The sequence below is a fragment of the Bos taurus genome, chromosome X (assembly GCF_002263795.3).
Source record: "Bos taurus isolate L1 Dominette 01449 registration number 42190680 breed Hereford chromosome X, ARS-UCD2.0, whole genome shotgun sequence".
In the NCBI taxonomy this organism is placed as follows: domain Eukaryota; kingdom Metazoa; phylum Chordata; class Mammalia; order Artiodactyla; family Bovidae; genus Bos; species Bos taurus.
In genome coordinates this window covers 57,251,558-57,274,284 of record NC_037357.1, presented here as the reverse complement: position 1 = coordinate 57,274,284, position 22,727 = coordinate 57,251,558, and the positions used below count along the sequence as shown (strand labels likewise).

The window sequence follows — 22,727 nt, the reverse complement described above, 5'->3', positions numbered from 1 at the left end:
CAGAGGCACATAAATATACACATACATAGATAAAGGGCAATCTCCCTGAAATATAAATAGCTCACTGAAATATGAAGACACCAACAATCCAGTAGAAATGTGGGCAAATTATATAAACACACAGTTCACGGAAATGAAAAGATGCTCAATTTTCATAAGAAAATAACATGAGTATTCATTACGAATGTATAGACCTCAGTGGCTAATGGACACAGTGGAAAGGAGGTATTTTTCACTGTATACCTTTTATGTTAATTTATTTGGAACAAAATGAATACACTATCTATGGAAAATCAATTGTTTTTAAGAATAAAGCAATACTTTGGAAATTTTTATATATACACTCCTATATATATTTGTTTTCTATACTTTTACTTTCATATACAAATGTATATAGATTAAAGAATAATCCTACAAAATTTTTGACTTGGTATGTATGTTAATATATACACGTGTCCAAACATCCAATCACATAAAAAGTATAAATTCAGCTATATTGGGAAGTATGAAGTCATAGTGGAGACTGAAGCACAAAGTGCTTCCAATTAAAAAGCCCAGAGCTTAGAAAGCAGTGAAACCTTCTCATTTTATGGATACAGAAATGGAATCACAGCAAAAGATTGAATTGCTTTCTTAATTTAAACTGCACACAACTGCACATTTAAAAATTATCATACTGCTATACAATAGTCCCAATTAATTGTAAATTATTTCAAAAAACCTAATGTAGTTAGTTTTCAATAATTTGACATAAATTTTATTAAAACTGAAACCACTCAGTGAGGAGGGTGTGCAAGAAAACTCAGCACCTAATACCAGTTAAACTCAGATACAGCAAATGTAACTTTATTTTTTTATGGTTCAACTTAATTACTAAGGACCCATTTCACTAACATCGCTGAAATTTAACCTCAATTGGCTGGACTTCCCACCTCATTTTCACAAGGCTGCACCTAAGTTATGGAGAGCTTAAGTAGTTTCAAGGTGTTAAGGGGGTGGGACAGTACAAACTCGAATTCATCGAGATGTCCTTTGCCAACAGTGTGCGTGGGTTACTGCTGAGTTAGTGCCCAATTCTGGGCTTACCTGGTGGCTCACCTCAGCCTGCAATGTGGGAGACCTGGGTTTGATCCCTGGGTTGGGAAGATCCCCTGGTGAAGAGGATGGCTACCCACTCCAGTATTCTGGCCTGGAGAATTCCATGGACTGTATAGTTCAAGGGGTCGCAAAGAGTCGGACATGACTGAGAGACTTTCACTCACTGGTCTTCCTTGGTGGCTCCAATGGTAAAGAATCCACCTTCAATGCAGGAGACCTCAATTCAACCCCTGGGTCAGCAAGATTCCCCTGGAGCAGGAAATGACACCTCACTCCAGTATTCTTGCCTGGAGAATCCCATGGACAGAGGAGCATGGAGAACTACAATCCATAGGGTCGCAAAGAGCTGGACACAACTGAGCAACTAAGCACCTAGTGCTCAATTATACCCACTTGACTCAGATCTTTCTGTTATTTCTGTGTTGCCCTTGGGTGTACAAGAAACATTCTGATGTTTTATACCTCATTAGACTAGAAAATTCTGTTGTATATCCCACCTACTTAAATTTTATGCCTTCATTTGGAGTTTTGATTTTTCCTCAGTGTAAAAGTTCTCTATTCAGGAAATTTATACAAGTCCTGTCTATTCTTGAATCTAGCAAAATTCCTTGGTGAACTGCCACCTCCTCAGAGATCATGCACAAACCTATTCCCGTAATCTATGCTATGGTATAGTAAGTGTTAAAAAGTATTATGTATTTAAGTTAATTTTCCCCCTTTACTAAGAAAACCACTTGGTTAAGTATCCATTTGATTCCCTTCATGCTCTAATGGCATGATGTACCACTATTCCATGAAATAAAATTAGGGGAAAAAAAGGGGTTTTAAACCGGTTTTCTTTTCCAGGAAAATGAACAGAACTAGCCCTTTCACCTATCAGTTAATCAGTCTAATACAGATAATAAAGGAGAATGAGCCAAAAGAGCCATTAAAAAACTTCTCCCAATCTTAAAATTCACTATTATCTCTTCCCATTCCATATCTTAACATGCAATAAGATGTTATCCTTGCTCATGATATAGGAGAGACTGCCCACACAGAAGTCAATGGGGAAAAGTATTACCAACTGACAGGATGGCAGCATCTTTGGATCTTTGAGCGTGGGTACACGCTCAAAGAGAGAGGGTGCATGTATCTACCCTCTCTTCTTTCTCTCTCATAGAAAAGCCTACGTGACTTCCTCCTCACTAGATTCATTGATACATTTGTCCCAGATAGTGACCACTCAATTTGACAAACTGGTAGACATGTCACCCATCACCCAACCCTGCAGATAAATGTCTGCTGTGTCCCTGAATACAACAAATGGGTATTTCTCTAAACATGGACATTCTTAGTACCTCAGATATCCCAACCTTGTTACACAGATGTGTTGCCACAGTTGGACTCTGATGCTACAGAAATAAAACACCTCTTCAGATGTCAACTTTTTCCTAAGCTGGGATTAACTGAGGCATCTGGGAAAAGGGATATGGAATTTGCCACTGGAGCTATTTTGATATCAGTAGTGGTGGCCTTCTCCCCCATACATTCCTCTACCTTATACAATTTTGCAATTCCACTCAAGGACTCTACCCACCAGGAGGGACTTCTGGCTGTTTGGTTCCTGATTATCAATGACTTTTACCCTCCCATCACCGTGTGCACCCCATCTTGGGATATTTCTTTTGTAAAAGTCAGGCCTTTGACTTTCTGACCAATGTGCATAGTGGAGGCATGGACAAGAGACTTCTAAATATTCAAAACAGCCTCTCCCACTGAGCACATCACAGTAAAACAGAGTAACAGTGGAACTCAAGGTAGATTGTGGTTACTCAAGAGAATAGTCTACTCATGTTTATGTTCCTGGCAACTTTTCCCACTGTCAGGGCCATTCATTAGGAAAAGTTGTGTGCAACGTGTCCTTGAAAGTGAAGTGAAAGTGAAAGTTGCTCAGTTGTGTCTGACTCTTTGCGACCCCATAGACTATACAGTCCATGGAATTCTTGGCCAGAATACTGGAGTGGGTAACTGTTCCCTTCTCCAGGGTGTCTTCCCAATCCAGGGATCAAACCAAGGTCTCCCACATGCTAGTGGACTCTTTACCAGCTGAGCCACCAGGGAAGCCCAAGAATACTGGAGTGGGTAGCCTATTCCTTCTCCATGGGATCTTCCCGACCCAGGAGTCGAACTGGGGTCTCTTGCATTGCAGGCGGATTCTTTACCAGCTGAGTTACCAGGGAAGCCCCAACTTGTCCTTGACCTCTCCTAAAGTCATTAATGATACCATTTCAGCTTTGGAAGCACAACAGACCAGCCTCACCAACCTGGCCTGAATAGTACTGGATTAACAGCCTAGTCTTCAACTTCCTGCTGGCCAACCAAGGAATGGTCTTGCTATTGCCAGAACTTCATGATGTACCTACATCACTAAAACTGGCAAGGTAGAGCAGTCTATCACTAGACTTAAGAAAAAAGTCTTCTGGCTCTCTAAATTTGATCAGATGGGCTGTGGGCCATCTATTCCTGGTTTGATAACCATCTGAGCCACCAGGGAATCCCAATGGTTGGGGCTGATGGTTAGACTCACTCCTCCAGGCAGGCCTGATCATCCTACTTGGAGTAATTTTGATCATGACCATGATCCACCCTAGCCTCATACTAATTATATTGTGACATAACTCCTCAAAGTCCGACCCATCCAAGTCCATGTTGGAGTGACCTATGTTTCTCATTTGGGTCTTAAAAAATCAAGAGATGAAATTGAGGAGTCTGGCTCCTGGCTAAAGACCTACGTGTGATTTTTCAGACCCAACAACAGGCAGTTACAAAGACCTCATGGTAAACCTCATATAGAAAAGCTGCCCATCCCATGCCAGAAAGCCTCATATAGGAAAGTGGCCCATCCCACACCAGAATTAGTGCACAGCCAATGCATGTCAGTCTCTGAAGGGAGTTGTAGTTAAGGTATCAGTCCTCCTGGCTGGTCATGCTCTTATTCACATCTGCATTGAAAGGCCTCTTTATATGGAGCCTTGGTGAAGACCTCTTTATTGAGTGCAGGATGGGGACCTTGACATTTGTTTCTGTTCTCTGTACTTTTCCACTCCTAGCTCTTCCCTCTCTCCCTGCATCCATCCAGCCCTCTGGTATACTAAAAAACAGCAGTTTTTTCCCTCCAAGCTTCCGGAGCAATGAAACAATTCCCCATGCTGAAGCATTTGACCCTCACTGGCACTTTTCCATGAGGAATAATGGAACAGTGGGGAAATCCACACTTTCTCTGTTTATGTTTTGCTTATCACACTGTCACAGTGACTAAAGGCTTGACTGTTACTTTCCTTTTGGCTTGTTGTCTTAACCAGTACTCTGACACCTGGCAGTTCAGCTCTCTCCAGTTCAGCTGAGCTCCTGACAGGACTTAATTTTTGTTCAGGATCCCAATAACCACACACCATTAACAGTATCTTCCAAAAGCATTTGAATACAGCAGTAATATTTAGCCTTTTACAAACACCAACAATGAAGTATAAATTCTTGGCCATTCTAATGTTTTATTTAAATATTAGTTTTTGGCTGTAATTCAGTAAGTTTTTAATTCATCTGACACTTATTCCATATTAAGATGGCTTCATTTCTTTGGTATTACTGACTGGCAACTTGGCACGTACCTTTTGTCCCCGAGGCCCTGGGGGCCCTTCTGGACCTGGAAATCCAGGCAAACCTGGGTGGCCTTCCAAACCTGGAAATCCTCTCTCCCCCTGCAATTGAATAAGAAAGAAAGATAAGGTCACTCGTCAATTTTCAAGCAGAAGCATGGATGAGATTCAAAAACATCAAATGACTAGAGAAGATTAATTTATTTATGCTAAATTCAGAGTATCTACTAACATGGAGAAAATAGTATGATATGAGTAGAAAAACACAAACCACTCTAATATCTTATTAGATATATCTAATATTGTATTTGGTAATGTAATCTCTTGCTTTCTCATAAAATTTAAAGGCTTATCAGAGATGAAATAAAGTTGAAACATACTGACATGAAGAATTTAACAGGGAAGATGGCAATAAATTCAGGAAACTAGGTCTGAAGGGGTTACAGTGAAATAAGTATGGTACACAGATGAAGAAGGCTAAAAGAACATCAGAGAAGATTTCAGGTTTGTAGTAGAGCACAGAATTGTAGGATTATTAATAATGGAAATTAATTAACTGGTCAGTGACAAGTTAGCTAGAAAAGGGCTTGATAATATCAAGATCTTTATATATTTAATTGTAAAATTAAATAAAAAAAGGAATCCATGTTTGTTCTGGAAAAAAAGAAAAAATTCACCACTAATTATGACTCAAGTCCCAGTTCTGACCACGCACTTATCAACACCAGCACAGGAGGGCTGCCTACCTACTAGTGAGGATCCACCACATCTTATCAGCATCTATCAACAAAGGTTGCCTGATGTGCAAATCTCTACAACCAGACAGGTAGGGGCTACAGAGCCACCATGTGTACTAACATACCATTAGACATATTAGAGTTAGTTAACTTGCATACAGTCAATTATGCTGAGTGTGAACCCCAACATCTCCAGGGGATCCAATCACAGACAGCAAATTCACCACTATTACATTTAAGAACCCCAAGGGCTCATAGTTCCAAGGCATGAGCTTTCAACTGCTTGGCTGTACGCAGTTCTCTACTTTTCTAAGGCTTGAAGGTTGAGTCTCTGGCCAAAGGCTCTGGACCTTTTTCTGTAAACCCCTCTCCCCAGATTCTATCCATAGTGACAGCCTAGGCAGCACGTGAGAAAGACGAAGCATCTATATCTACAAGGCAACTGACTAATGGCCCATAAGAGGCATATACCCCTGGAGGTTAAGGGACAACAGACTTTCATTCACAATCCCAGTGGGCATGTGTATCTGTGTGTGTGTGTGTGTGTGTGTGTGTGTGTGTGTGTGTGTGTTAAGTACTAAGTTTAGCCTGGATAGCTTAGATAATCTTGTACTGAATACTTTCTTTTTATGTTGAATCATACTATAATAAATATAAGAACTTTGAAAAGGCTACTTCTGGTCAGTTTTCACTTATTACTTCAAAACCAAAAGCAAATGTTACCCAATTAATGTTAGGTCTCAACATTCCTGTAGCATTGACAATAATTATCATTATTGACATATTACTGTATTTTCTATTTTCAATAAATATATCTCTCTGTTGTTTTAATTACTCATAGGATTGTGATAATTTAGCATCCAAAGGGCTTCCCTGGTGGCTTAGATGGTAAAGAATCTGTCTGCAATGTGGGAGACCCAGGTTCGATCCCTGGGTTGGGAAGATGCCCTGGAGAAGGAAATGGCAACCCACTCCAGTATTCTTGCCTGGAGAAGTCCATGGACAGAAGAACCTTGTGGGCTACAGTCCATGGGGTCGCAAAGAGTCAGACACGACTGAGCGACAAACATACATACACATACACACACAGAATCTCAACTCCACTATTTTGAAGAAAACAGAACAAGAAAAGAGAAATAGAAGATTAAAAATTTTTAGACTTGGATTGCCTCAGTTCACTACATAGCCCATTTCTAGCAGAGCTGGTAACAGAAATCTAATCAAAAGTGCCAGTCAGAAAGGAAGCTAGAATGAAATAAAATAATCTAGTTGGAATAGATTTCCATAAGTGGAAAACACAGCTATGTTTTAGGATCTCTGCTGATATTTAGAGCATATCTCTGCCAAAACTTGAGGCTAATGCTTGAAGAGAGCTATATAGTTTCAGAAGCCAAATTGCTACTGAGCTATAGATAATAGAGGAATAAACTAGAAACTGAAAGTAGAGAGTGCTAAAAAGCTTAACTACACTTGTATTAATAAAAATCATATACCTATACCATATTCCTATCCTGAAATTTCCTCACACAATAGTCAAATAATGTTGTAGTCCTATCTAGCTGACAGAGAAGTATCATCCCAAGAAAGACAGAATGGCAGCTACTGGAGGAAAGTAGCAGAAAAATTGCAATAGCAACCCCCAGTCTTCAAAAGGTAGAAAGGTTCCTGCAGTAGAAACTATAAAAGGCTTCCATGAGGAGAGGGTGCAAGAGGGTCCTCTAACCTAATTCCTAATACAGGAAGTAGGGAAGGCTGACATTTGTTGCATGCCTACCCTTTCTACTGGTTGTCAGGCAATTATTTAATCCTTATAGCTACCTAGATTTTACTGTAATTTGCTAATACCACTCACTAACATAGAAAATGATGTGGTGCACCTATTTCTGAAGGTTAAACTTAAACCTGGTTTGTGCTGCCTGCCCACATTTGGATAAAAAATATTATTCTAATTTTTCTTTGTGGAATAATAGTCTTCTCTCTCTGCCTGTCCTTTAAATATTGGTATTACATTGAATGCCCTTTTTTGACCCTTTCTCTGGGATATCTCAAATATCAACATATTTTTTCCTAAAAGCTGGGTTCACAGGGCCAAATGTCTTAAACATCTCTTGAATATCACACAGGCACCTAACACTCAACAATAACAATAGCAAATGTGTATTGAATGCTTTCTATGTGCCAGAGTTCATTCTTAATTCTTTCCATGTTTCATCTTATTTAATCATCCCAATGACAATATTAGGTAAATACTATTATTATTTTCACTTTATAGATGAAGAATTAAAGCAAAGAGAAGTTGAATAATTTTCTCAAAAGCAAATTTAACATAAAGAACATTGAAATCATTATCTTTCAGCCATCTTATTTATTTCAGGAAATAACACAATCCAGCTACCTTGGCCAGAAATTTATAATAATCTCAATTCCATTCTCTCCATTTTCCCTTCATCTAACCAATTATGCTATGTTCATCATTGTATTCTTAGTGCCCAACAGAACAAATATGCAGTAAATATTCATTCAATGAATGAACTTCCTTCAGTTCAGTTCAGTTGCTCAGTCGTGTCCAACTCTTTGTGACCCCATGGACTGAGCAGGCCAGGCCCCCGTGTCCATCGCCAAATCCTGGAGTTTACTCAAACTCATTTATGGCACATGCTTTCCTCAAAGATTCAGAAAAAAATAAGAGCTAGGATTAGGGGAAATTATACATAAGATGACTTTTATTTGCAATAAAGCTGGCTTACATACAAGCTAGAATTTAAGAGAAGGATAATAAACTAATTTCAGTTCAGTTCAGTCACTCAGTTGTGTCCGACTCTTTGCGACCCCATGGACTGAAGCATGCCAGGCCTCCCTGTCCATCACCAGCTCCAGGAGTCTACTCAAACTCATGTCCATTGAGTTAGGCCATCCAAGCAGCTCATCCTCTGTCGTCCCCTTCTCCTCCCACCTTCAATCTTTCCCAGCATCAGAATCTTTTCAAATGAGTCAGCTCTTCGCATCAGGTAGCCAAAGTATTGGAGTTTCAGCTTCAACATTAGTCCTTCCAATGAATATTCAGGACTAATCTCCTTTAGGATGGACTGGTTGGACCTCCTTGCAGTCCAAGGGACTCTCAAGAGTCTTCTCCAACACCACAGTTCCAAAGCATCAATTCTTCAGCGCTCAGCTTTCTTTATAGTCCATCTCTCACATCCATACATGACTACTGGAAAAACCATAAACTTGACTAGACAGACCTTTGTTGGCAAAGTAATGTCTCTGCTTTCTAATATGCTGTCTAGGTTGGTCACAACTTTCCTTCCATGGAGTAAGCGTCTTTTAATTTTGAAGTAGGATCTACTTTGTGAGTAAGACGTACACATAAAAATGTTATAGGAAGGGCACTTTATAATCACAAGAAGAAAGTTATGTGATCATGGAAATAAAAAATAAATTCTAAGAATAGTTTCTTGGGGCTTCCCTGGTGGTACAGTGGTTCAGAATCCACCTTGCAATCATGGGACACCAGATTGATCCCTGGTGCAGGAGGATTCCACATGCCATGGAGCAACTAAGCCTGTGTGCCACAACTACTGAGTTTGCACTCTAGAGCCTGCGAGCTGCAACTACTGAAGCCCACAAACCCTAGAGCCCACAGTCCACAACATGTGAAGCCACCACAATGAGCAGGTCCCGCACTGCAACTAGAGAGTAGCCGTCATTCACTGCAATTAGAGAAAGTCTGAGTGTAAAAATGAAGACCCAGCACAGCCAAATGTAAAAATAAATACAAAATTTAAAAGAAAAAAACAGTTTCTCAAAACAGGTACACAATTAACAGGAAAAATATTGGATTTCTGAGGATAGGAAAAATAAAAATTAGGACAAACTGTCACAATGACAATTATAATTAAAATTATTTGAAGATTATACTATTGTAAAAAGTAAAAATTATATAAACCTATGGACAAAGCAATACCCTTAACAGACAAATGGCAACAATGATTTAATTAGGTAATGCAATTATAATGGTTTTATAAGTATATAAATTATGGGCAACTGTGTCTTCTTTTGTTTAATTTCTATTGTCTTTGTAATTATATACCATAAAGAAATATTTGAAGTAATTACAACAAGAACATGGATCTTTAGGAACTGTCAAAATGGAAATAATCTAGGTCAGAAGATCTCAAATTTTAGCTTGCATCAGAACCACTTGGACAGCTTGTTGAAACAAGGTTACCTGGTCCTGCCTCAGAATTAGATTCAGTAGGTCTGCTATGGAGCCTAAGAATCTGCATTTCTAACAAGCTCCCAGTAAATGCTGATGCAATTGGTAGAGGGGCACACTTTATTTAGATAATATTTGACTATGACATGAATTTTGGGATGTCAATTGATTGATTTCTTGTTCTCATTAGCAGTCTGGTGAATTTTGTTTTTAGCAGTAACACATTCCTTTGGCAGAATGTACATGCTTCTGTGTTAAACTTATTTTTTAAAAGCAGTTTTATTGAAGTAAAATTAATATACAATAAATTTCACTTAAAGTACACAATTTGAAAATTTTTGTCATATATGTGACAACCAAAATAATGAACATATCTATCACTCATAAAAATTTCCTTGTCTTTTCAACAAATGGTCCTAGAAAAACTGGACATTCCCAGAAAAAAAAATTCTAGACACAGACCTTACACCTTCATAAAAATAACTCAAAATGGATCAGAGACTTAAATGCAAAACATAAAACTCCTAGAAAATAACATGGGAGAAAACCTAGGTGACCTTGGATGTGGTGGTGACATTTTAGATGCCACAACAAGGGCACAATCCACAAAAGAAACAATTGATAAACTGGACTTCAAGAAAATGAAAAGCTTCTGCTCTGCAGGAGACAATGTCAAGAGAATGAGAAGACAAATCACAGACTGGGAAAAATATTTTCAAAAGATACATCTAATAAAGGACTGTTATCCAAGTAGACAAAGAATTCTTAAAAACTCAACAATAAGAAAACAACCTGATTTAAAAATGGGTCAAAGACTCTATGGGGCTCCCCTGGTGGCTCAGACTGTAAAGAATCGCTCTGCAGTACAGGACACCCGGGATAGATCCTTGGGTCAGGAAGATCCCCTGGAAAAGGGAATGGCTACCCACTCCAGTATCCTTGCCTGGAGAATTCCATGGTCAGAGGAGCCTGGAGGGTTACAGTCAATGGGATCGCAAAGAGACACAACTAAGAGACAGAGACTCACTCACAAAAACTTTAACTGATACCTCACTGAAAAAGATATACAGATGGCAAGTAAGCATATGAAAAAAATGCTCCACATCATATGTCATCAGGGAAATGGAAATTAAAAAGTAACAATGAGATACCTTTACACACCCATTAAATTGGCCAAAATCCAGGGTATTGACAATACCAAATGCTGACAAGGATATGAAGCAACAGGAACTCTCATTCATTACTGGTGGAATGCAAAATGGTGCAGCCACTTTGGAAGACACTTTGGCAGTTTCTTACAAAACTAAACATACTTTTATCATATGATCTAGCAATCGTGTTCCTTGGTATTAACCCACAGGAGTTGAAAATGTATATCCACACAAAAACCTGCATTGAATGTTTATAGCAGTTTTATTCATAATTGCCAAACCTGGAAGCAACCAAGATGTTTTTCAGTAGGTGAACAGATAAAATGTGGTGCATTCAGACAAAGGAATATTATTAATATCAGTCCAGAAAGAAACAAGCTATCACACCATGAAAAGACATGAAGGAAATTTAAATGCATATCATTAATTGAAAGGAGCTTATCTGAAAAGGCTGCATACCATGTAATTCTAACTATATGACATTCTGGAAAAGGTAAAATTATACCAACAGTAAAAATATCAGTGGTTGCCAGTGGGTGTAGGTTGGGGAGATCAATAGAGGGAGCAGAGTTTTTTTTTAGGTCAGTGAAAATACTCTGTATGATAATTTAATATGGATGCCTGTCATTATACATTTTTCCAAACACACAGAATGTATAACACCAAGAGTAAACGCTAAGGTAAAATTTAAATTTGGGGTGATAATGACATATCAATGTAGGTTCATCAACTGTAACAAATGTGCCAGTATGGTATAGCTGGGGAGGCTATGCATGTGTGGGGGCAGGGCACATACGCAAAATCTGTATCTCTTTTGATTTTTCTGTGAGCCTAAAACTGCACCAAAAAATAAAATCTTTTTAAAATAACAATATTAAATGAAATATTATAAATATTGAAAAAATTTCCTTGTCCCCCTTTATGTCTTCCTCCTGCCTCTCCTCATAACCCCAGGCAATAACTGATTTGCTTTCCATCACCAGAGATTAATTTGCATTTTTCAAAGTTTTTTATTAATGGAATTATACAGAATATACATTTTGTCTAACTTTTCACTCAGCATAATTATTTTGTGATTCAGAAGTGTGTCAATAGTTCATTCCTTTCTATTGCTGAGTAGTATTCCATTGTATGTATATATATATATCACCCTTGAACAACATGAGGGTCAGGAGTGCCAACCCCTGTGTGGTTAAAAATCTGAGTATAATTTTACAGCTGGTGCTCCAAATCTTCAGTTCTGTAACTATGGATTCTAATCAGCTACAGACTGTATACTACTGTAGTATGTATTTATTGAAATAAATCTGAATATACATAGACCCATGAAGTTAAAATCCATGTTGTTCAAGGATCAGCTCTACTACAATTTGCTAAGATTCATTCACCTGTTAAAAGGCAGTTGAGTTGATTCCTGTTTCTGGCTATTACAAATAGAGCTACCATGACATCATGTACAAGGATGGTATAGACACATGCTTTCATTTCTCATGGGTAAATGCCTAGGAATAGAGGGGGTCATATGACAGGTTTATGTTAACCTGTTTAAGAAACTGCCAAACTATTTTCCAAAGTATTTGCTTCATTCTAGATCAGAGAAGGCAATGGCACCACACTCCAGTACTCTTGCTGGGAAATCCGATGGACAGAGGAACCTGGTAGGCTACAGTCCATGGGGCTGCTAAGAGTCAGACACGACTGAGTGACTTCACTTTCACTTTTCACTTTCATGCATTGGAGAAGGAAATGGCAACCCACTCCAGTGTTCTTGTCTGGAGAATCCCAGGGACAGGAGAGCCTGGTGGGCTTCTGTCTATGGGGTTGCACAGATTCAGACACGACTGACACGACTTAGCAGCAGTAGCAGCAGCAGCAGATCTCTACCAGCAATCTGTGATAATTTCAGTTGCTCCACACATTGATCTGTATTTGGTATGGTTATGTTCTAATATTTACACATTCTTATAGGTTTATAGTAGTATCTCCTCATAGATTTATTATACACTTCCCTAATTATTAATATTGAGTAACTTTTCATGTGTTTACTATATGATGCCATCATCTATTCTTTTGGGAAGTGTCTTCAAAGCTTTTGCCAACTTGTTTTTAATTTAATTTTACTTGGGGATGTTTATTATTTAGTTTTGAGATTTCTTTATATATTTTGGTTCCAAGATTCTTATCAGATAGGTAATTCATTAATATTTCTTCCTAGTCTGTGAACTGTCTTTTCATTCTCTTAGTATCTTCAGAAAAGAATACATTCTTGGGCTTCCCTGGTGGCTTAGTGGTAAAGAATCCACCTGCCAATGCAGGAGACACGGGTTCGATCCCTGATCCAGAAAGATCCCACATGTTGCGGAGCAACTAAGCTCATGCCCCACAACTATTGAGTCTGTGCTCTAGGGCCTGGGAACCCAACTACTGAAGCCTGTACACCCTAGAGCCCATGCTCGGCACCAAGAAAAGCCATTGCAATGAGAAGCCCATGCATACAACTGGAGTGTAGTCCCTGCTCACCACAACTAGAGAAAGCCCGTGCAGCAATAAAGACCCAGCACAACCAAAAATAAATAAATAAACTTATTTTTTTTTAAAAAATACATTCTTTATTTTGATGAAATACAATTTATCAGTCTTTCTTTTACAGATCATGTTTTTATTGTCATATCTAAGAAATATCTACCTAATCGAAGGTCACAAGGATTTTTTCCTGTGTTTTCTTCTGAAAGATTTGTAGACTTAGGTTTTATAGATTAAGGCTTTATATTTAGGTCTATGACCCATTTTGAATTAATTTTTGCATATAGGGCAAGCAGTGAGTCAAAGTTCATTTTTGTAAATATGCATATCCAGTTCTTCCAGTACCCTTTGTTGTAAATACCATCTTTTCGCCACTGAATTGTTTTTGCACTTTTGTCAATAAATCAATTTATCATGCACCTATGGTCTAGTTACGGACCCTATTGTGTTCCATTCATCTATATGTCTATCTTTTTTGCTATTAGCACACTATCATGTTTACTGTAGTTTTATTCTAAGTCTTCGAATTGTGTAATATAGATATTTTAGCTTCATTCTTTTAAAAAGCTACGTTAGCATTTACACCTGATTTTATTTAGTTTTTTAAAATATTTATTTATACTGTTGTGTTGGGTCTTAGTTTTGACATGTGGGATCTTTCATTGCAGCCCACAGACTCTAGTTGTGGTGTGTGGGCTTAGTTGCTCTGTAGCAGGTAAGAACTTAGTTCCCTGACCAAGGATCAAACCTGAGTACTCTGCATTGCAAGGCAGATTCTTAACCACTGTACCACAGGGAAGTCCCTACACCTGAATTTTGTGTGTACTAAGTAGCTTCAGTCGAGTCCAACTCTTTGTAACCTTATGGACTGTAGCCCGCCAGGCTCCTCTGTCCATGGGATTCCCCAAGCAAGAATACTGGAATGGGTTGCCATGCCCTCCTTCAGGGGATCTTCCCCATCCAGGGATCTAACCCAGGTCTCCCACACTGCAGGCAGATTCTTTAATGTCTGAGCCACCAGGGAAGCCCACACTGGAATTTTATAATCAGCTTAATTTCTACAAGAAAAGTAAGAAGGTCTATTAATCTGTATATAAATTTGGAGAGAATTGGCATCTTAGTAATGTTGAGCACTTTAATACCTAAACATGATATATATCTATGTTAATTCAGGTATTCATTTCTCTCAACAATATTTTTGTAGTTTTCAATGTACTGGACTTACACATTTTTGTCTGACTTGCTCCCATGTATTTCAAATTTCTGGTGATCTTGCAAAAGGCATTTTTATAACTCCTATTTCCAAATTTTCATTGTTCAATATATACATATAAATGATCTTTATTGATCTTATCATGTTTGTTTATTCTGATCTTTCTACACTCACAAAGTTTATAAGCATTTTAGTATTGTTCATCTACAAAAAAAGAGAGTTTTATTCTTCCATTCTAGTATGGATGCTTTTCCTTTTCTAGTCTTACTGCACTGGCAATGTTGAATAGAAATAGCGAGAGCAGACATGTTCCTATCTTAGAAGAAAGGGATGTAGTCTTTCTCCATTGAATATAATTTTGGCTATAGGGGTTTGGTAGATGCTCCTTAAGATTAAGGAAATCCATTCTATTTCTAGTTTGCTGAGATTATCAGAAATTGATGATGAATTTTGGTAAGTGCTTTATTTGTATCTATTGAGATAATTATATGGTGGGCTTATTTATGTTTAAAATTTTTATTTAGTTTTTTAACATGGTGAATTATAATTTTTGATTTTCAAATATTAAACCTACCATGCATTACTTGCATAAACCCCACTTGGTAAGGACATATTATCTGCTTTATACACCACTGGATCTGATTTGCTAAAATTTTGTTCTTCATTTCTTCAGCTCTATTAATGAGCTATAGTTTAATGATTTTTAACTTTTGTCTTTTGTTTGGTTTTAGGGCGTATTTGTTTCATAAAATTAGTTGGACATCAGTCCTTATCCCTCCACTGTCTGAGTTTATGCAAGACTGATATTGTTTCTTACATAAATGCTTCATATAATTCCTCAGTGAAAACTTCTGCACTAGAATTTTTATGTGAGTGTGGGAAGGGTTTGATAATTAAATTTCCTTAGTAGATATAGAGCTATTCATATTTTGTTTCATTTAATTACTTAGTTGGTTAGTGTTAGGTAATGTGTGTTTCTCAAGTTATTTGTCCATCTTTCTTCAGTCTTCTTCATTCTGCTGTTAAAAGCCCATCTGGTAAATGGTTCTTTCTCATATTTTGCTTTCCTTGCTTTCTTTTTACACAATTTCCAGTGCTCTGTTATGATTCTCTATCTGTTCACTTATTATTAGCAGAGTTCCCTTTAAACCAACAAATATATTTATCCTATCTGCTTTAAATTACTCTCCATTTTTAATTATTTAATTTCACTGTCAGTCATTGATTCATAGGTTTATACTATTTAATCATCAGCAACAATTGCACTCATCTCACATGCTAGTAATGCTCAAAATTCTTCAAGCCAGGCTTCAGCAATACATGAACTGTGAACTTCCAGATGTTCAAGCTAGTTTCAGAAAAGGCAGAGGAACCAGAGATCAAATTGCCAACATCCACTGGATCATCGAAAAAGCAAGAGAGTTCCAGAAAAACATCTACTTCTGCTTTATTGACTATGCCTAAGCCTTTGACTGTGTGGATCACAATAAACTGTGGAAAATTCTGAAAGAGATGGGAATACCAGACCACCTGACCTGCCTCTTGAGAAATCTGTATGCAGGTCTTAGAACTGGACATGGAACAACAGACTGGTTCCAAATAGGGAAAGGAACACATCAAGGCTGTGTACTGTCACCCTGCTTATTTAACTTCTATGCAGAGTACATCATAAGAAACGCTGGGCTGGAAGAAGTACAAGCTGGAATCAAGATTGCTGGGAGAAATATCAAGAACCTCGGATATGCAGATGACACCACCCTTACGGCAGAAAGTGAAGAGGAACTTAAGAGCCTCTTGATGAAAGTGAAAGAGGAGAATGAAAAAGTTGGCTTAAAGCTTAACATTCAGAAACAAAGATCATGCCATCTGATCTCATCACTTCATGGGAAATAATGGGGAAACAGTGGAAACAGTGTCAGACTTTATTTTTGGGGGCTCAAAAATCACTACAGATGGTGACTGCAGCCATAAAATTAAAAGACGCTTACTCCTTGGAAGGAAAGTTATGACCAACCTAGACAGCATATTGAAAAGCAGAGACATTACTTTGCCAACAAAGGTCCGTCTAGTCAAGGCTATGGTTTTTCCAGTGGTTATGTATGGATGTGAGAGTTGGACTGTGAAGAAAGCTGAGCACCAAAGAATTGATGCTTTTGAACTGTGGTGTTGGAGAAGACTCTTGAGAGTCCTTTGGAATGCACGGAGATCCAACCAGTCCATTCTGAAGGAAATCAGCCCTGGGATTTCTTTGGAAGGAATGATGCTATAGCTGAAACTCCAGTACTTTGGCTACCTCATGCGAAGAGTTGACTCATTAGAAAAGACTCTGATGCTGGGAGGGATTGGGGGCAGTAGGAGAAGGGGATGACAGAGGATGAGATGGCTGGATGGCATCACCGACTCAATGGATGTGAGTTTGAGTGAACTCCGGGAGTTGGTGATGGACAGGGAGGCCTGGCGTGCTGCGATTCATGGGGTCGCAAAGAGTTGGACATGACTGAGCGACTGAACTGAACTGAATACTTTGTAATCAGTTGTCTAAAAATTCTAACATCTGTGTCATTGCAGAGTTAGTTTTCATTTATTGGTCTTTTTCTTGACTATGGGTCACTTTTACTTGTTACTTCACAGATCTTGCTGTGTTAGTGTCTAGCAAGTTTTAATTGCATACTGGACATGGTACTTAATATGTACACACATCCTGGATTCTTTTATATTGTCTGAAAAGTACTGAATATTTGTTTTAGGAAATAGCTAACTCGGCTGAATTAACACTTAAAACTCCATTTTCCTTTCAATGGACAGCAGTTAAATCTGTGTTGCCTTATTGAGGCCTTTAAGCGTTCCTTTCTGCTGGGTTGAATGAATCCTCCTGTATACATATAAAGTTCAAGGTTCAACCAAGTATTTTGGTGACATTTGCAAGCAGATATTTGGGCTCTCCATTCTGTAACTCTCTCCATTCCAGCATATCTCCCATCATTTTATAGCCATTCTGGCATCCTCAATTCTGTCCTTGACTTCTCAAGCCACTAGGACTGTGGTTTTCTGTCTGCCATCTTACCATCCGTTGCCATGCAGACTGAAAGGTATACCCAGGATAAAAAGGTACATAAGTGCAAACATGCCCACTGTACTTCCCTTCTTTAAGAGGCAGAATTTGCTCTACTGTTTTCCTACTTTGGTCACTCTCCTATGCTATTAAATAGTTGTTATATTTTGTCCAGAATGTTCACTTCTTAAGAGTTAATCTGATAAAAGGCATTCCACTAATGTCAGAATGAATCCCTCTTGGTCTTTTTACCACTACAGAAATTACCTTTACCATAAAACTACTCCCCTCAAACTAATGTTACTCAAATAATGGTTCTGTATAACACTCTTCAATTATTATTAATAGGTGTTCTGTTGGAAGGAAAGTGGGTTAAATAAATAACTTTGCAAAACAAATAGGTTTCTTTACTCCAGGACTTTTAATGCTAGTGTACCCTTTAATATGCTAGTGTACCTTCTATATGCCTAAACGGAATATGCTCAAGATACTGTCCTGAACTTTTTCTTATATAATTAGTAACATTCAGTTATTCATTCAAAAATATTGAGTCCCAAAGAATGAAGACTAGAGTATGATCACCTTCCCCCAGTACAATTCTTTGTAAGGTACTGTCCCTTTTTAAACACATCTAATTTCAGTGTCAGTCACTGATTCATAGTAGCTAGATTTGTGCTATTTAATCATCACTAATACTTGGTAATCATCATATCTACACAGTAAGGACGCTGTTATGAGAAAAGTAAGATGAAAGTAGAGATGCAGCAATCATTAACTTACATGGACTAGATAAAAATACATGAAATTGCCTAGTGTCTAGCATAGATTAGTAGCCTGATAAATATTTTGTTCCTTAATGTTCTTTTTACTTTCTTTTGCCTATTAAGTCAGTGATTACAAGATGCATCAGAGATTGGCAGACTATAGTTATCAGGCCAAATGCAGTCAGAAGCCCATTTTGTATAGTCCTAAAAGCTAAAAGTCTTTTTAACACTACTAAAGGACTATTTTTTAAAAAGGAGAAAAACATGTGACAGAGACCTTATGTAGCTCAAAAAGCCTAAAACATTTGCTATCTGGCTCTTTACAGAAAGTGTTTGCTGACTTCTGAGATATAGCCTAATCCCTATAGTAATCTAAAATAAGAAGCATAGTAAAATTCATTTTACTTAATTATATTTATCTATTTATCTATTTATTTTATTATATTCATTTTAATTATATGCTGGGGTGGAAGTCCTATTTTTTTAATTAAAATCAGTATTTTATTGGTTTTCTAAATTTTTGAAGGATTAACTCATATCTTACCTTTTCTCCTTTTATACCACTACAGTCACACTTTGATCCTGGAGAACACCCATAGCAAGCCTATAAGGAAGAGAAAGAGGGAGGAAAATCATTAAATATGAACCTAAAAACCAGACTCTGACTTATGGCTCAGATGAATTCAACAATCCAAACTTTTAAAACAACTACCATAAAAATATCTAAAAGGATAAATACTAAACTATAGACAATGTTTATCTCTGAGGAATCATCCATCTTTTATTGTATACATTTCTGTTTGAACTCTTTAAAATGAGAAAATACAATACTTATAAAGTGAAAAATGTCTTTTTATAAATGAAAAAAATCCATACAACTTCCCTTTAATATGATTTTCAGCTCTAAGGAACTTCTTTTTTTCTCCTAACATCACTTGTAAGAAATTACCTCTCAATCTATGTTAGCAAAGTCTTTGGCAACTTGCCAAAGATGACTGCCACTTAAAGTCCCTTGCTTTTCAGCATTCATTAGCAATCAGGGAGCATGAAATATATACTACCTTTTACCACCTTTCTTTCCATTGTTTCCACTCTTTCATCACTAGTAGCTTAGTCTCTAATACCTCCAAGCTTTACTTCAGATGCTGTTCCCAGAGCCTAGGTGTCTTAAACAGCCACTACTAACAAGCTCATTCTCTCATACTAGGAACTGAAGTACTGGAGCCAGAAAAATATCCTTCTCCAAAATAAGAACCTTAGGACAAGAAGACAACAGATGATGTCTGCCATCCCGATCTATCCTTTACTCTTGCATGAAGTTGAACTGCTTAGAAAAACAAATAGTAATTAGTTTAACATATGTAGATAGTTCACCATTTATGTAAAATAAGGGGTTGTGCTCCTCATCAAATAAAAGAAATTTTTATGTGATATAAATACATAAATGTTTATAATGTTCAGCCTTGGGAGGCTATGATTTAAAATGTACTGTAACCTCCTTCCCAACATTCCACACTTTCCTTTACTCCAATCATTACCATAGTACCTTCCCCAATTCTTATCAAAGTACTAACCTTGTCCTTCTATTTAAAACTCCTAACACACTCAGCCACAACTAGAAGTCACTCTCACGCCAGAACTCCTTTTCCTAATTATAACAGCAAATAATAATAGCTTGATATTGGGGGAAATCTCCCACTCACATTGCAAAAAGCTGTTTCAATAAAAGATGTGCATTTGACATTTCTAATGAAACTGTTATATGTCTATAATTATTCATAGGTGATTAAGTTATACACTCTGGCTTTAGTGTTATGTATCAACTACATTACAGGTTAAATAGACTTATTCAGACTTACTTATTCATCAAACATAAACTGAGCATTATAAGAAGTCAGAAAACACGTTAGGTGTTAATACTGAATAAGGCACAGCTCATTCAAACATATATAACTAATTCAACAAATACATATTGATCACCTGTTATGTGCCAGCCACTTGGTTATGTTAGATGCAGGCAGTGATACAAAGACAGTGTATCACTGCTCTCTAATGGGTAGGATAATCCCATACATAAATATTACATTACAATGTGTCAGGAACAGACGTTAGGATATTTAGTAGTGTTCTGTGCAAACATGAATTCTAGATTCCAAAGTAAAACTTAAAAATTTTAGAATTTATTGACTCATGAGAGTAGTTATATTCACTGAATTAGACTGTGCATATTAAGAGCATTCAATTACATGCATTAATGGAGGAGTAAAGGATAGTGATAATCAAAAATGACTGTAAATCTAAGAATTAACCTTTGACTTTGCATTATAAATGTAAATATATTTGCATAGATTTTTGGTTTTGTAAGTAAAAGATGGTGTGATATTCTATTGTCATCTATCATTAACAGTTCTTTTTATGTATTATCTGTATGTTATATATTATATATGTATATATTTATAATACTGCATGTGTGTGTGTGTGTGTGTGTGTGTGTTAGTTGCTCAGTCATGTCTGACTCTTTGTGACCCCATGGACTATAGCCCACCAGGCTCCTTTATCCATGGAATTTCCCAGGCAAGAGTGCTGGAGTGGGTTGTCATTTCCTTTTCCAGGGGATCTTCCTGACTCAGGGATCAAACTTGGGTCTCTGGCATTGCAGGAAGATTCTTTACCATCTGAGCCACCAGGGAAGCCCATAATATTGAATATTTTCACTTATATGTGGAATCTAAAAAGTAAAACAAACTAGTATATATAGCAAAAAAGGAAATAAACTCAGATATAGAAAACAAATTAGTAGTTACCAGTGGAGGGAAAGAAGAGGGGAGAAGGGAGATAGAGATGGGGATTAAGAAGTACAAGCTATTATGTATCAACTAAATAAGCTACCAGTATATATTGAACAACACAAGGAATATAGCCAATATTTTTTAACAACTATAAATGCAGTATAAATTTTAAAATTGTGCATCACTAGGTTGTACACCTGAAACTTATATTGTAAATCAACTATAGCACAGTTAAATTTTTTTTAATTGAAGGAGTTCTACCTTTTTAAAATATAAACTAAGTTCTTGAAAATAATTCAAAGCAACAACCTAATAGGATTTCATCAATATGGAGAAGATAGTATGCAACTTGTCTTTATAATTGCATTTCTGACTTTTCAGTATCCAACAATATCCTTCAACTTGTAATAAGATTTATAAACAAACAATAAAACTTTAGTCATGCATCCCATTTTGGAAGTGATTTTATACAAAAATTTTCTAAAAATTAATAATCTTATCATTTTGCACTTCTTTATAACTTAACATGTGGTTATACTTTAGAGAGGTCACTGCTTGAAACATCTGGTGGCTACAGAAAAATCTCCTTCAATTCAATTTGAACATTTAATTTATATTCTATTTATTGCACCTAGGTGGCAATGGCACCCCACTCCAGTACTCTTGCCTGGAAAATCCCATGGACGGAGGAGCCTGGTCGGCTGCAGTCCATGGGGTCGCTAAGAGTTGAAAAGGACTGAGCGACTTCACTTTCACTTTTCACTTTCATGCATTGGAGAAGGAAATGGCAACCCACTCCAGTGTTCTTGCCTGGAGAATCCCAGGGACAGGGGAGCCTGGTAGGCTGCCATCTCTGGGGTCGCACACAGTCGGAAACGACTCAAGCGACGCAGCAGCAGCAGGTTATGAAAATGACTCCAGTACTCAGTTCAAGAAACAAAAGGAAACTGTAATACACAAACCAACCACTAGATGCCACTTTTCTTATAGTTATAACTGTGATGCTCACAAGGAAATAGGTTCAATTTGACATCTGTTTAATGGAACAATTAATTTTTTATCAACATCTATCAATACTGATTAGGTGCTTAATAAGAACCAAGCACAATATTAGGGCTGAGTTGTACAAAAAAATTAATGAGTGCTGCCTTTAAGGAACTTCCAATCTAGTGAAACAAAACAAATCAGGCCCAAACAAATGAAAAGAATACTTAATATAATGCAATAATGATATAGCATACAACAGGAAGAGAAAAAGCTCCAAGATGCAACAAATACATCCTGATGTTACCTCAGGAACTGATTCACTACGTGACTACAGATAAGTCATTCCTATACCCTAGAGTTCAGGTTTCTTGTTGGTAAAATTATAGAGATAGACAATATAATATCTTTAGGTATTTTCCAGCTTTTATAGTCTGTGATTCAGTAGGATTTACCGAGTGAAAATGAATTGTATAATCAATAATTGTTATCAAACTTAAGAGACTTTCTTTGAGCTTGGGAGTGTCCCTAATGGCTCTGCAGAAAATGTAAATAGCTACAC

General features: G+C 37.2%; 1 protein-coding gene across 1 annotated transcript in view; it reads right to left on the bottom strand.

The window, feature by feature from the left end:
• COL4A5 (collagen type IV alpha 5 chain) overlaps nt 1–22,727 on the bottom strand; it is a 251,096-nt gene that overhangs the window by 118,203 nt on the left and 110,166 nt on the right. Inside the window, exons 2-3 of the mRNA XM_002699862.6 lie at nt 18,937–18,996; nt 4,749–4,838 (exon numbers count right to left, since the gene is read on the bottom strand). Coding sequence (XP_002699908.1) covers nt 4,749–4,838; nt 18,937–18,996 — 150 coding nt within the window. The remainder of the gene's footprint in view (nt 1–4,748; nt 4,839–18,936; nt 18,997–22,727) is intronic.